We start from the raw sequence: 13,430 nt of genomic DNA on the forward strand, positions 1-13,430 counted from the left end.
ACATGTTTAAATAATACTTTCTATTTTTTCAGATATCGATAAGGACGATAGTTTTATACTTTGAAGTAGATAATAATACAAAATCATTTCTCTTGTGTTCGTTAAATTAATTATCCAACCGTTGATAGCTGATGTAAGCATTTCTCGTTTTTTTTTTGTCTCTTTTGTTTTTTAAATAAAATGTTATACATTTTTTGTTTTAAAAACTTCTTGTAGAGAATAAAATGTTTTTCCGTGTCATGTTTGAATCAAGCATAGAAATAAGAGGATCACCTGCATAAGAGACATATCGATTTACATTGTTTAATTCAAAAATCACAGTAAGCAAAGTTGTTTGTAACAAATGACTTTTGAGTAGAGAAGAAGAAGAAAGATTAAATTTTTAACGCGCGCGATTGAGCTCAATAAATAAAATCATTTATTAATTAACAAGTTACTGAAATATGATTGGTGTCTTATGAATCGATGTTTCTTGCATCGACGAGCATTAGTTTTCTCTGCGACATTGTCAATTCTCGTGAAGGATAAGGAAATAAGGACGCGAAAGACCGCACCGATTGAGTTAGACAAGGACGGTGCATGCAGTCTCAGAACGTCCGTCTCGAAGAAGTTACAGGTGGTTGCCCTACAAAGAAAGATACAAAAAAAAAAGGAAAACCACCACCAGCTCGCTGCTCATGCGATGAATAAAAAGTATGAAAGATAAAGGGATTTATCTCTTTAGCGAAAAATCGATAAATTTTCCGCGTGCAGTTTTGCAATATTTGCTAACAACAGCAGCTTGCAAATTGTGTTTTAAGACGCGCGCTAACACGTTCGACTTTTCTTCTCACGCAATTATGTGATTTTACACGCAAAGCAGAAAGTAATTATGTGTGTGAAAAGCGTGTCTTTCAAAATATTACAAGAGCGAAACCCAGAAGGACGTTATTGACAGACGAGTGATAATGTCACGCGTTAAATATCAAAGTGAAAAAAGATGTTATATATATATATATATCACAGTTACAAAGCACAGACGCGAGATAGTTTTAGGAGACTTACCTGGAGTAGAAAAAAAAACGACGCCAAAAAAAAAAAAATGTCCCGATGAAATTTAACAGTGCGCGTAAATGAACAAAGTAGTAGTAGTTTTTTTCACACTTTGCGCGCCACCTAATACATATTGCCAGCACAATTCTCATTTCTCTTCCCTTACGCGAGTTCGAATCTAAAAGAGGGTAGTTCATATTCAACCGCGCGCTCGTGGCGCCGCTATTCTGCGCTTGCTGGCAGACGCAAGGGTGGCAGACGCAAGGGTGGCAGGCACGAGCCCCGCTTTACCAGGCCTTAGTCGTGCGAGATACGAAGGTCGCGCGAGCTCTTCCGTCGTTGCGCCCGCACTTGCGCCCGTACCATCATCTCGACAGCTTCCCGTCAGAAGCTCGGGCCGGTCTCGTCGCGCTTGGTTTGTTCCTCTCGTTCGCTCTCTTGTTTTCCTAGTGTTTTTTTTTTTGGGACGTGAAATCTCCAGGGGCGCGAGAGACAAGGACGATGCCGGAGGACGAACGAGACACGCAGTTGGATTCTCGATACGCAAGATAGTGGAGAACAGCCAGATGGATGATACTGCCGATAGCGATCTGATATTTCGACACGATTAGCAGCTTAATTGATCAGGTGCGGTATTCTGCTGATTCGCTGACTGCGCCACACTTTTCCGCCCACGAATACCTACCCCTTTTCACCCTCCCGCGCCCTTTTCTTTCTCTTCTTTCTCTCCGCTTTTCTGTCTGCTTTTCACCTCCACCCTCTCCTTCCACGCTGGTCACGCTTGTTACACTTGTTCCGCGCTGTGTCGGATGATTAATGATAAAGGCGGTTAATTAACAAGTCCGGTGGTGTGGTACAAGGCCACGCGACCCGTTTTCCGCTGCTGTCGCAGCAGTGAAAGAAGATTCTTTTGTTTGATTGTCGCATGTTGTTGTTGAATGTGTATACACATATATATATATATATATATATATATATTTATGACTCGTAATACTATCTACTGGTTTAACTGACGATAAAAATAATCTGTCAGAAATGCAATTTTATAAATTTCGATGAAAAGCAAACACACTGAAAATGGCGCAATATTTAACATTTAGGAGCACGTTGCGAACGTCGTATTATCAATGATGCATAGTGTATGGCTAGAAACTTGAAATCAAAATCCGCATCTCGTGACAAAAGAAATTCTCTGTGCTACGCAAATTGAATGATTTTGTCTGAGTATCATCTGTATCAACATCTTGAATCAACCTTAAATCGAGGTTGCTCTTCTTTATTGGATATATAAATAGAATGCAAAACTTAATCGAGACAGATAGTCTCGATTAATCCCCTCTAACGAGAGGGAAACTTCAAAACAAGATTTATCCCTTTACTTATTGAGTATTTATGAGAGCAAGAGAGATAGAATTTATTTATCTTCTATTTATCTCGTGAATAAGCGAAGAAGTCGGAGAGGAACTGCATGCGGAACTGAATATAATTTAAATATGATCTATCGCGAGATGAACACATGCGCGCTTTGGCGCACACCGCAGAGTCGACTTTTGTCACTGGTTTCCGTTTATTTCCATCACGACGTCGTTTCAAAATCTTTTCTCTCTCTTTACGACGAGTAAACTTGGATGCCACGCCGAAAGATAAGCACACGTCTCGCGCAATAGTCGAGCTTATACTCGTTCTCTCAATGTGGATGGGATCGATATTTTATACAGAAAAAAACGTGTGAAAATCTCGTAACTAGAGCGTACAATGTATTATGACGCAATAAATTGGTTTCTTTTTTTTTTCTTTTTCCGTTTTACACATTCAATGTGTGCCTATCGGTTCTTTATCGCAAATTTATTGCTCTGGTATTTTAAACAGTTAAGAATTTTCTGTTTTCTCTTTCCATTGTGCGCGTATTCTAAGACGCCAGGGTGTGTGTGTGTGTGTGTGTGTGTACAGCACGAAATGGAAATTCCTTCGATTTTTACGGCTTCTCAATTACTCCGTGTGCGGTCGTCGTCTTCACATAATTTCCGGTTAATTGTGTGTGTGTGTGTATGTGTGTGTGTGTGTGTGTGTGTGTGCTCTCTTTCACAATGAATGACCGCCATGCAGTCTATCTCATCTCTTCTGCTTACCGGCTACCCTCATATTTCAAATTTCAAGCCGCTGTGAATATATATTAGTTTAACGAACGAACCGAGTAATTTTAAATGCGTGTTGCATTTACATATGTAAATCGATTTGTCCAGATTAATTTTCATCAGTCCATAAGTTGTGTCTGACGACCTGTTTTCATAATTAAAAATTAAAGAGCAAGAGCTTGTCACCTACTCCATTTTTTTTTCTAACACGTTACGTTGCATCTATCTTTAATTAATATGATAATGAAAATAGATAAGTGTATAAGAAATTTATACGATAATGTGCAACAGTAGTAGCTTGCGAGCACGTGAAGTAAAAAATGCAACATCTTTTAAATATAATTTTGTGTATGTGATTTAATTGTACTTCAAAAGCCCGCTGCAAAATCTCGATATCTATTTAACATATGTAAATCTGATTTAGTTATATTCGCGCGATTCCAATTAAATGAAATCACAACACACACAAAAAGTTCATTAATTTCCACTTCACTTTTTTCAAACAAAAAGAGAGCTGATTTTCAGCTAATTTGTATTTTCACGGTGTAACGACAAATAAAATAATTTCGCACATACAATTGTGAAATCTTGTTCAAACCGAACATTTGTCGCCGATAGTTTACGTGGTCATTGGTTTATAAGAGCTGTGTTTTGCACGAGCTACGTATGTTTCGAGCACGTTGGTGTCAAGTCCCGTCCCGATATCCAATTTCAATGCGAAGCAGTTATCGTCAAGAGAGAGAGAGAGCGTGTTCTCGATATGTATATACACACACACACACACACACACACACACACACACATAGATCCGTTAGATTTCGAATGCCAGTGAATTTACTGCAAAATCGTATTTTAGTGTTTTAAAATCGCATGGTGTTTTTTTTTTTTTTTTTTTTATTTATTTCGCACATCTGCCTCGTGCATACATGTTGTTGTCGAGCACGTCAACGGGGATGTTCGAGCTCGAGGGTCACTCTTGTGCTTTAAAATCTATACTCTCGTCATCATGAGTACTCTAGCTCCGCTGTCGGGGCGTGACCTAAATAATATTAAAAAGTCAGAGAAAAGATGTAATCGACTTCTCTGAGATGTAGAACGCTTTACTTCGTATCAGTTGAATGAATCGTATGTGCCGTACATGTGCGTTTGAGAAAATTATCCGGGGCGAGAAAAAAAAAACGATACCGCGACAGAAGATAAGAAAAATCATTTTTTTTTTTTTTGGATAATATTCGATCTCAAACGTGTAATGAAGAAGAGAGAAACTGATGGAAGAGAATCAAAAATTTGTATTCGAGATTTTTTTGTTTGTACGTTAATTCGAGGAGAGATATTTTGGACTCTCTTGATACGTATAGTCTCACATATACACGCACACACGAACGTCGTTGTAGTTGTTCCATGCTTATCGATTCGAAAGTAGCACCGCTTATCGGAAACGTACACGGCATGACATCGAAATCCGACTGTGCGATGTCCTGCCGTGTGCCACGTAAATGCGATGCAAAATCAGGTATCGGAAACGACGACGGTTGGACGAGGAGGACGACGCTTTAAAAAACAGCTACAGCCTAGTCCCCGGTAGTCGGCACCTGCAAAGCAATAACAGACGCGGGGGATTAAGCTTCGCCGTCTATAAGCGATATCGAACCGCCCGCGACTTCGCTATTAAAGCTTGGGCCACGATTGTCTACCGGCAATTGAATCACACGGCACGAAGATGCAAGACAAGACGGGACTGTCGTTTCGAAACAACGATAAAGAAAAGATGATGGAAAATATATAGACACGCGGTTGGATTTTTTTTTTCTCTCTCTCCCGAAGAAGAAGAGCAGGTGTTCGCGCGGATACACAGATGCGCGTAATCGCGATTGTTCGTTCGCGATAAACGGAACTTTTCTACTCGGGAGGGGGGGGGCTATATCGTTCTCTCGCGAATATATTTCTTGTTTTTGCAAACGTCTAATTCTTTCCTTATTTTGCAATTGCCGATGACGGAGCGGAAAGCGATGACGGTTCTGCTCCGAATCGATCCGAATTCGAAACAAAGATTTTTTAAATATTCCGACGGATAAAAAAAATCGGAACAGAAACAAAAGTCTCGATAAACTCCGATCAGAATGAACTTGCATCGTGTGAATTTCGAATTTCTGGGTCGGTCTTTCGCTCACGCGAAATGATAGCTGTCGCATTATTAGACACGTATAGTCACACTGTGTGTGTGTGTGCGCGCGATCGCACTGCGGAAGAGAACGACATTATCTCACTGCTACAGCCAATCCTAAAATTCTCTTCCTGACGCGATACATAATGCCGTTTCATCTCCTACTAACTGCGTGCGGTTTCGTTGCGTAGAGAGCATGAAGTTACGGTTTGGCTTCAGTTCGCGTATAGTTGCGTGTCTGTTTTCAATCCATTTTAGCTTCGCTTAGCTTTGTGCAGCGCGCAATTGTGAAACACACACACACACACACGTTTTTCTGCAAAAAGCAGCGGAGAAAAACCGCATTTTAAATGTCCCGAATGTCTGTCCTTCGCTATATCGGATTTTTAGTCGTTCGGTCCAGTAAGCAACGGCCTATATTTTTACTGAATGTAAGAGAGAAAGAGCTATAAAAATTTCTCTTTTCTGCGGAAAGTGCGGAAGTTGTTCCAGATTCGAAAGTTAACTGCAGATGAAAATTCTTTTGCAAACGTTGCCACAACGGACGCACCGCGACGCGAAGAGAGAAGACAGAGTTCCTCGAAACGAAACGAACGACATCGAAACGAAATGGTATATAACTTGCCGATAATTCTTCGCGTTTTGTTTTTGGTTCGTCGCGCAAAACCATCCGCAGACAATGCAGAGTCAAGAGAAGCGCTGCAAACCAACCAACGCGCGCTAGATAGAAATGGATGCAACTATATATGTGCATATATAGTTTTACATACATTTGGCCGTTGGTGGATTTGAAACAGTGTGAAACAATGATTGGATTCTCTTTGGTCGGACTGAGCGAGGGAACGCATGCCGATACCGGACGGCGAAATGAAATGTAACGAAGTGACAAAGAGACGGACGGAATCAGTCCGGTGAGAACGGCCGATCGACGGCTTGCCGGGCAAACAATGGTGGGGGATTAACCGAATGTGACACGTGTAATATATATGCGAGCAGAGCGGGGTATATAAAAGTGCGTAGTAACGTAATATTGCTTTTCCATTATATTGTTGAAATTTTACTCGCAAACTAAATATATACAGCAGACGACGTGTGTCGTGTGTATTAACATTGCGGCGAGATTCACGTGTCATCGATACGTCTGTATAATCAATAACGTTTTTCGCGCTTGCGAAAAGCTTAAATTATTTTCGCAAAAAAAAAAAAAAAAAAAGAAAGTTTTGCGAATAAGAATACAGAGCGCTTGCAATTTTTTATACGACAAAAAAATTTCTTCTGTATTTCGCAAGTTTCGTGGGAGAGATCGAGAGGAAGAAACGAAGAACACGGTACCCCGTTTAGCGCATAGTTTTCTCGACGACGGAACGCATCATCGCCGACGCATACTGAGCTTCGGGTAGGCACGGAGCAGCGCGTTCCTCTGCGCGCACGTACCGTCATAAAATTACCGAACAAATTGCATTTGCGCCGCGCATATACCTCCCGGAGTCGACAAAACGCAACTTCAAAAAAAAAAAAAAGCTGCCGCCTGCGTACTGCGCTGCTTTTCCCGAACATGTTCTGAGAGTATCTTGCGCGCTGTTTGGAGCACTCTACTCCAAAAAGCTATCTTCAATAAAAAAAAAAAAAAAAAGTCACGCAGAAAAATCCGCTTTTTACTCGATTTCCTAAAAAACTGTCTTTCAACCAATTATTCAGATGCGAGCTCGCAATCTGACACTTGTTTCTCTGATGTGATAAACAAGCGGTGAACTTGAAGTGCGTTCGAGTATTTTTCACATTCGCATAATGTGGAGTGTTAACACGATCAAAACGTGTAGTTATATCAGAAATTTGGTTCTTCATTTCTAGTTTTTGTTGTTTTTTTTTTCGAAACCGAAATTTAAACAGCGTGAAATGAAGAGTTTAATATTTTCGCGCTTCTAGTTTCCCCCACATATATTGTTCGTCACGTGCGGCTCTCTCTCTCTCTCTCTCTCTCTCTCTCTCTCTCTCTCTCTTTCTCTTCGATTTTAAAAACGATGCATTTTGTCGCGTGATATAATGCACGCTAAAATGCACTCTCTTTTAAATGAATTATAAGTTATTTAATTTTGCGAGCGGAGAAGCGGCGCGCAATAGCACGCATTGCTTTCAAAGGAAATCGACGAACCTATTGTATCGTTACATCAGTGCTCAAAAATCCACGTAGTGTAGTAACTTAAACGTATGAATTTTTACAAATGTTTTAACGGACAATCTTCGAATAAAATCATGTAAAACGGAATCTCTATGTGAAACATGTCAAAATGTCAAAGAGCATAGCGTATTGCGCGCTTTTTGCCTCTAACATACACACACACACATACATTTCTACCTATTTAATTTAAACTAGACAAATATGCTATACGTACACGTGTATTGATTTTTTATCAAGTCGCATTATTGTGTCTCGTATAAACTCCGAATTGCGCTGTTAAAAATTCAATGAAAACACGATCATATGCCAGTTATGCAAATTACGTTTAACGGATGAACTATTAAAGCGTAATACATGAACTAGAATACTAAATAATTCATCAGTGACATTCATCACAATCGTCACAACTTGATCTTCGGTAAACATGTGTTTGACGTTACTAACAATAATAAGACTAATAAAATCCAGATGAATTTTGCATATTATCGCGCATATTTGAAAACTTTATTTTATATTTATTTTATTTATGTAACTGTGTGCACTCTCACACAACGCATAAAAAGAAATAAGAACAAACAAGATAGATAAATAAACGGTCAAATCGAGGAAAATTCATGATGAAAAGTATTATATTAAGAATAACTCATTTACATATAAAAGCAAAAACGAAACGTTTCGTCCCTAACTTGAGACTTCTTCAGTCGTAATATAATTTTAAAGCGCAAATTACAATAGAAAATAATAATACAAATAACAAATAATAAATAATATAGAATAAAAATAAAGATTAGGTCCGCAAAACAAATGTTGACAATCATATCAATGGTGATAAGTTCGTTTTTGACATATGTCCTCTCATTATAACAAATGTGTGTGGTGTATTAAAAAATAAATAAATAAAAGAAATAAGTAATCATAAAGAGAGGAAACTATCTACCGGCTTGTCTTCAAGTTGATTTGGGAAATCTAAAATGGATCACTTAAATAATCTAAAATAGATCAATCGCCCCTCGTACAATCATCATTTCCAAAATTGCGAGATTTCCTTGTAAATCTGATGGGATATGAGAACGTTGTATCACGTATACATCATTTTGGATTATGTTGAAACGATATGACACGATAAAACCACACACACACACATTCGTCGTCATTGATACAAAATATAGAAGAACTTCTCAATATTATTATTGCCTCTGAAACGAGATCATTGAACCACGAAAATTTCCTGATGCAACCACTGCGAGCGTAGATGCAACTATATGGGTGTATCACTAGTAATGTGTGCCAGAAGGTGGCTGATTTCCTTTCATGTGTCTCCACCCAGCTTTTAAGGTAATTAAATGAACAGTCGGGACACCTCGGCAATGAAAGCTTTAGCGCGAAGAAAGCTGCACGTCGTGCTTACATATGTGCACACGTGAATGAAAATTAAGGCCGTGCACTTTCTTATGAGAACAGACCTGTATTCACGTTGCGTGTTTTCTCGACGATGAATTTAAGACGTAAAGAAACACGAGAAGTTACATAAATGTCTGCGTGCGAGTGAGATAATAAATACACACACATAAATTAGCGTTAACCAAAAGAATGTATTCTTTCCGTTATACGTTAATAATAATTGCAACGATCTTGCGGTGATATTGCGGCACTTACATTGCCTTGCGCATGTTGATATTACGACCGATATGTATATCGGTATTTTTTGAAGTAACGCGGCGAGACCGCGGATCAATTTTTTAAGTCGGCTCGTTTGCACGACACGCTGCATTAAAAGTTCGTGCTGACAAGTTCAAAGTAATGCATAATTTGTACACAAAGAAGTACGCGCGATTTAAACCTTTCGCGAACGGTGAAATTGACCGCTATCGCTGAGAAACGGGACGTTGTGCCATAGACGGCTTTGTTTCAGTGATTAATTTTTCGTTTGAACTCTGAAAAATTTTCTCTATTTACACTCTATGGACAAGCTGAAAATCAAATATTTTATTATAACATCTGCGTATCAGTTGAAAAAACAGTTTATCGAAGAATTCGATGGATTTTAATTATTTTTCGAATATGTATTGTGTTTCAGGTTTCGCATTTTCCTAAAAATTTATCGGATTTAACATTACAACAAAAAATGGGTTGGCCTCTCACCGGGCTCGGTGTGGCAGTGGTTATCATCATTGCTGCCGGCGCCACGCTTGTTCTTTGCAGAAGGTGATCACGAAATATCGTCTTATCGAAGTCTCTTGTGGAAACAATCTTCTCCAGACGGCACGGTATTGTTTAAAACAAAAAACGTGTATATATATCGCCAGAAACACTTCATAACTATTTTCTAAAAAGCATTTTTACAAACTTTAGTACCCCCCGAGATGGACATTTTTAAAACATCCAAATATAAAGTTTTTTGTACGTCCAATAAATGTTTATCTTGAAAACATTCGTACAATCTTCGTGGACTAATATAAAATCCAAATTCGGACGCCTAGTGAAAACGTGCCGTCTAGACTCTCGTGACTCGAGATACATAGACCTAATTAGCGCTTAGCTTCTGCATGATATCAATCCCACAGATATTGCATCGGATGGCAATTTGGTACTAGGAATGTTTGGAGTGTTTGCGAGGAATGGAGACAGAGGCTTTCTTGGCTTTGGGCACCACGGGAAGAAAAGGTACACATCTTCTATATACAATATAAATTTCAAAATGCGTTTCTTGAATTTTCGTTCTATAACAAAGTAATTCTGTTATTAAAGCTTCATTAAACCAATTGAATTCGATTCCATCGAAAAGTTGAAGAATTGTTTTTCACTTTGTTGTTTCTTTTTATCATATGTTAGATGAGTATTTTTAAGAGTAAATGTTATAATTAAAGGTGGGATTGGTAAAGGCACAGCATCCAACTGCCCAAACAATACCAGGCCTGTATCGCCAGACTGGGAACTCTCAACACCTCTTGCATAGTGATAGCGATTTACGATTAGATGCACAAGGCGCTTTTACCAGGTGTGCGACGATTTTTTGAAATAAATCTTATGAACATTTTTATGTTGTTCAAAATATTTTATATACGTCGCAAACATGAAAGAAAATTTTAAGTTCAAAAATAACAATGTAATAATATAAGAAAATATGTGTCTTATGTGTAAAAGATGTGTGTGTCAGCTTATTATTAGCGCTCGTTCTGTTTCACACAGATTTGAAGCTGTCGACAGGGACTTGCACCCGCCTCTTGGTGGAAACGCAATACCACCTCAACCGCTACGACCCGCTCCACAACCACGACCGACCGCTCGACCGAGGCCGTCGCCACTTCAGACACCGAGCACCGCTGACTATCTTAAGATGCATGAAGCAGGTCCAGGTCCGCTGACGCCACCGCCGTCAATGCAAAGAGGATCGATACGATCGAGAGCTCATGGCCCCTCCGTGTTTATCTTCCAGAACGAGCCCGAAAAGAATCACGATCCCTTCCAGTTGTCGATCGAACGTTCCGCTTTCATGTTCGATGACAGTTCCGCCAAAACGATAGCCGAAAACATTCAGATGACGTCTTACGTCGGTCAGAATCACATAGATCATTCCAAATCCGCAATCAGGTGCGAGAGATTGCACAGAATATCCAAATAAATATTTACTAAACAATCGATGACACTTTTAATTTTACTTGTAGGCAATTCGATTCTTCTTCGAAAGACTTGGCGCGACTTAGGTACGGCATAAATCCTTCCGTAGACAATCGACATGACAACCTGAGCAACGAAAACGTTGACAAGGGTTACGGCAGCTACGAGATTGTACAAAAAAGTCACGTTCCACGATCGTATGCGCGTAACGACACCCGCGGCTTATCACACGGCTTCAACACGATAAACTCGTCAAACGCAACCAATGAGATCATAATGGAATCGATATACGGGCCGCAAACCGTATCCAAGATGCTTCAAAACGAAGAGCTCAACGGCAATCTCAGTCATAAAAACAATGATATGCAGAACATCGAGATGACGCCGTTCAAGAGCGCCAGTCATCAGGAGACGGATATCGATCCCTACATGTTTCACAGCGATCTGTCAAAATCGCAGGGTCTCCAACGTGTCTCGCAGTATATACAAAGTCTGCCCGATCTTCCCATCTACGAACCGACGAACGAGCTTCAAGCGTGCTCAAGTCGTGACGAACCGATATTGTTCACAAATTTAACTCAAGACACGGGCGAGACGAAAGCCGAATCGTCCTCGAGTCCGGTACCGCCTCCACCCGCGCCACCAGATCCACCTCAGGAGATCGCGAACAAAAGCGGCCCAACCACCGGCGAGAGAATCTTCAGCGCTCTCAGATCGGTCACTTCGCAGAGTTACATAGACGCCTCGGAATTTTACAAGTGAGATTATTCATCGAAATACAATTTTTTATTAACAAAAAAGTCGTGATTTTAATATTCTTTTTGCGTTTCGCAGCTCGGTGCTTTCTTCGACGCAAATTCATCAGCTTCCGTTCTCGTCGACCTCGCCGTTTGTGAACAACAGCACCGAGGATCATTTACAAGACGCCGAATATCTGCAAGATATGCGAGACATTTATGCGGAAACTGATCCAGACGTGACCGGTTTGGACGGTTCGAGACGGAGTTCCGATCTTTATAGTCCCGAATTAAATCTGGAGGCTCATAGAACGGCGCAAGAAGTATTAATTTGTTTTTTTTTTTTTTTTTCATTTCCCTATGCGTTACATAGATTTTGTTTCTAATTAGATTCCCTGATAGGAAACCATTTACAAAATTATGTGACAAAATCTTGCACTAAAATTGTAATTTGCAATTATACAGACATATTTTAGGAAACAGATGTAAAAATATTGATCTTTTCTGAAATATTTGTAGTTGTTTGCAAAATTACTTTCCAAATACCATTTCGGCAAAAGAATAACGATATGGCGAATCATCTTAGCGGTATATTTGCAAAATTAATTTCACAAAGAAATTGTCCAATAATTGAGAAAAAAAAATCAACTATGTAATGTTTCAAATATGTAGAAATATGATTGCATATGAAGAAATGCAAGAAATCGTCGTCACTCATGATGCCATTTTTGTGCAATATTTTCACAAATGTGTCTATTGGGGTTAATAATATTAATCTATACTGCAAATTATATTGCGCGAAGTATACGGAGCGGTGCTCGGACAGATAATCACGTACTCGCGTATTTTATAGGTGTACAATAGTCTGCAGGATCCACCATCATCCCCGTTGTTGGTTAAGGATCACAATCACGAATCTTACACTTATTTGTCTGATCCGAGCTTCACTCGAACGTCGGAGGTATGGAAGCTGTCTTTTTTTTCTCACTTTATTTCTTCGTTCAATACTATTCAACAGACTAACAATCATTACAAAAGACGTTAATGCGCGCGATATATCGCGCAAGAGATTTACGATCCAAATTCACATTCTAGGATATTTTTAACACCCTCGAACAAAGACGTAAAAGTATAGAAAGGCTGAACGGTATTTACGAATATGTGGAACTTGACATTGCCGATTCATCAAGGTAAAAATTAAAAATGTTATTGTAAAACTTAAAAAAAAATTAAAAATGTTATTGTAAAAACAACTTATGCAATGTCTAGACAAATATACATCTTTAACATTTCTTTTCTTTGGATTTTAGGAGAAGAAACAGCCAGGAACTCTACACCGCCTTGGAGGAGGTGCAAATGAAGAGACGACTCTCACAGGCAATATATAACACGTTTCCCTATTAAAAAACAAAAAAAAAAAAAAAAAAAAAGAAAAAACGTAATAAATAAATCATAATATAAAACTTGTGCCTTTTTATCTTGATTTAAAATCTCGCGCGTGCAATAAAAGTTTCTCTCTTTCTGTACAATTAAGTGCACTTTCCCCTTAAAAAAAAAAAAAAAAA

At 39.1% G+C, this 13,430-nt stretch overlaps 1 protein-coding gene across 1 annotated transcript in view; it reads left to right on the top strand.

The window, feature by feature from the left end:
- The first annotated feature begins 1,341 nt into the window (after positions 1 to 1,341).
- The window catches only part of LOC109854536, a 14,065-nt gene continuing 1,976 nt past the window's right edge, over positions 1,342 to 13,430 (top strand). The window contains exons 1-10 of the mRNA XM_020427715.1: positions 1,342 to 1,659; positions 9,588 to 9,715; positions 10,075 to 10,174; positions 10,378 to 10,508; positions 10,700 to 11,101; positions 11,176 to 11,886; positions 11,963 to 12,188; positions 12,719 to 12,826; positions 12,961 to 13,055; positions 13,176 to 13,242. Of these exons, the coding sequence (XP_020283304.1) occupies positions 9,636 to 9,715; positions 10,075 to 10,174; positions 10,378 to 10,508; positions 10,700 to 11,101; positions 11,176 to 11,886; positions 11,963 to 12,188; positions 12,719 to 12,826; positions 12,961 to 13,055; positions 13,176 to 13,242 (1,920 nt within the window). The 5' untranslated portion in view covers positions 1,342 to 1,659; positions 9,588 to 9,635. The remainder of the gene's footprint in view (positions 1,660 to 9,587; positions 9,716 to 10,074; positions 10,175 to 10,377; positions 10,509 to 10,699; positions 11,102 to 11,175; positions 11,887 to 11,962; positions 12,189 to 12,718; positions 12,827 to 12,960; positions 13,056 to 13,175; positions 13,243 to 13,430) is intronic.

The sequence above is a fragment of the Pseudomyrmex gracilis genome, unplaced genomic scaffold (assembly GCF_002006095.1).
Source record: "Pseudomyrmex gracilis isolate BER0280 unplaced genomic scaffold, ASM200609v1 scaffold_69, whole genome shotgun sequence".
Classification (NCBI taxonomy): Eukaryota; Metazoa; Arthropoda; class Insecta; order Hymenoptera; family Formicidae; genus Pseudomyrmex; species Pseudomyrmex gracilis.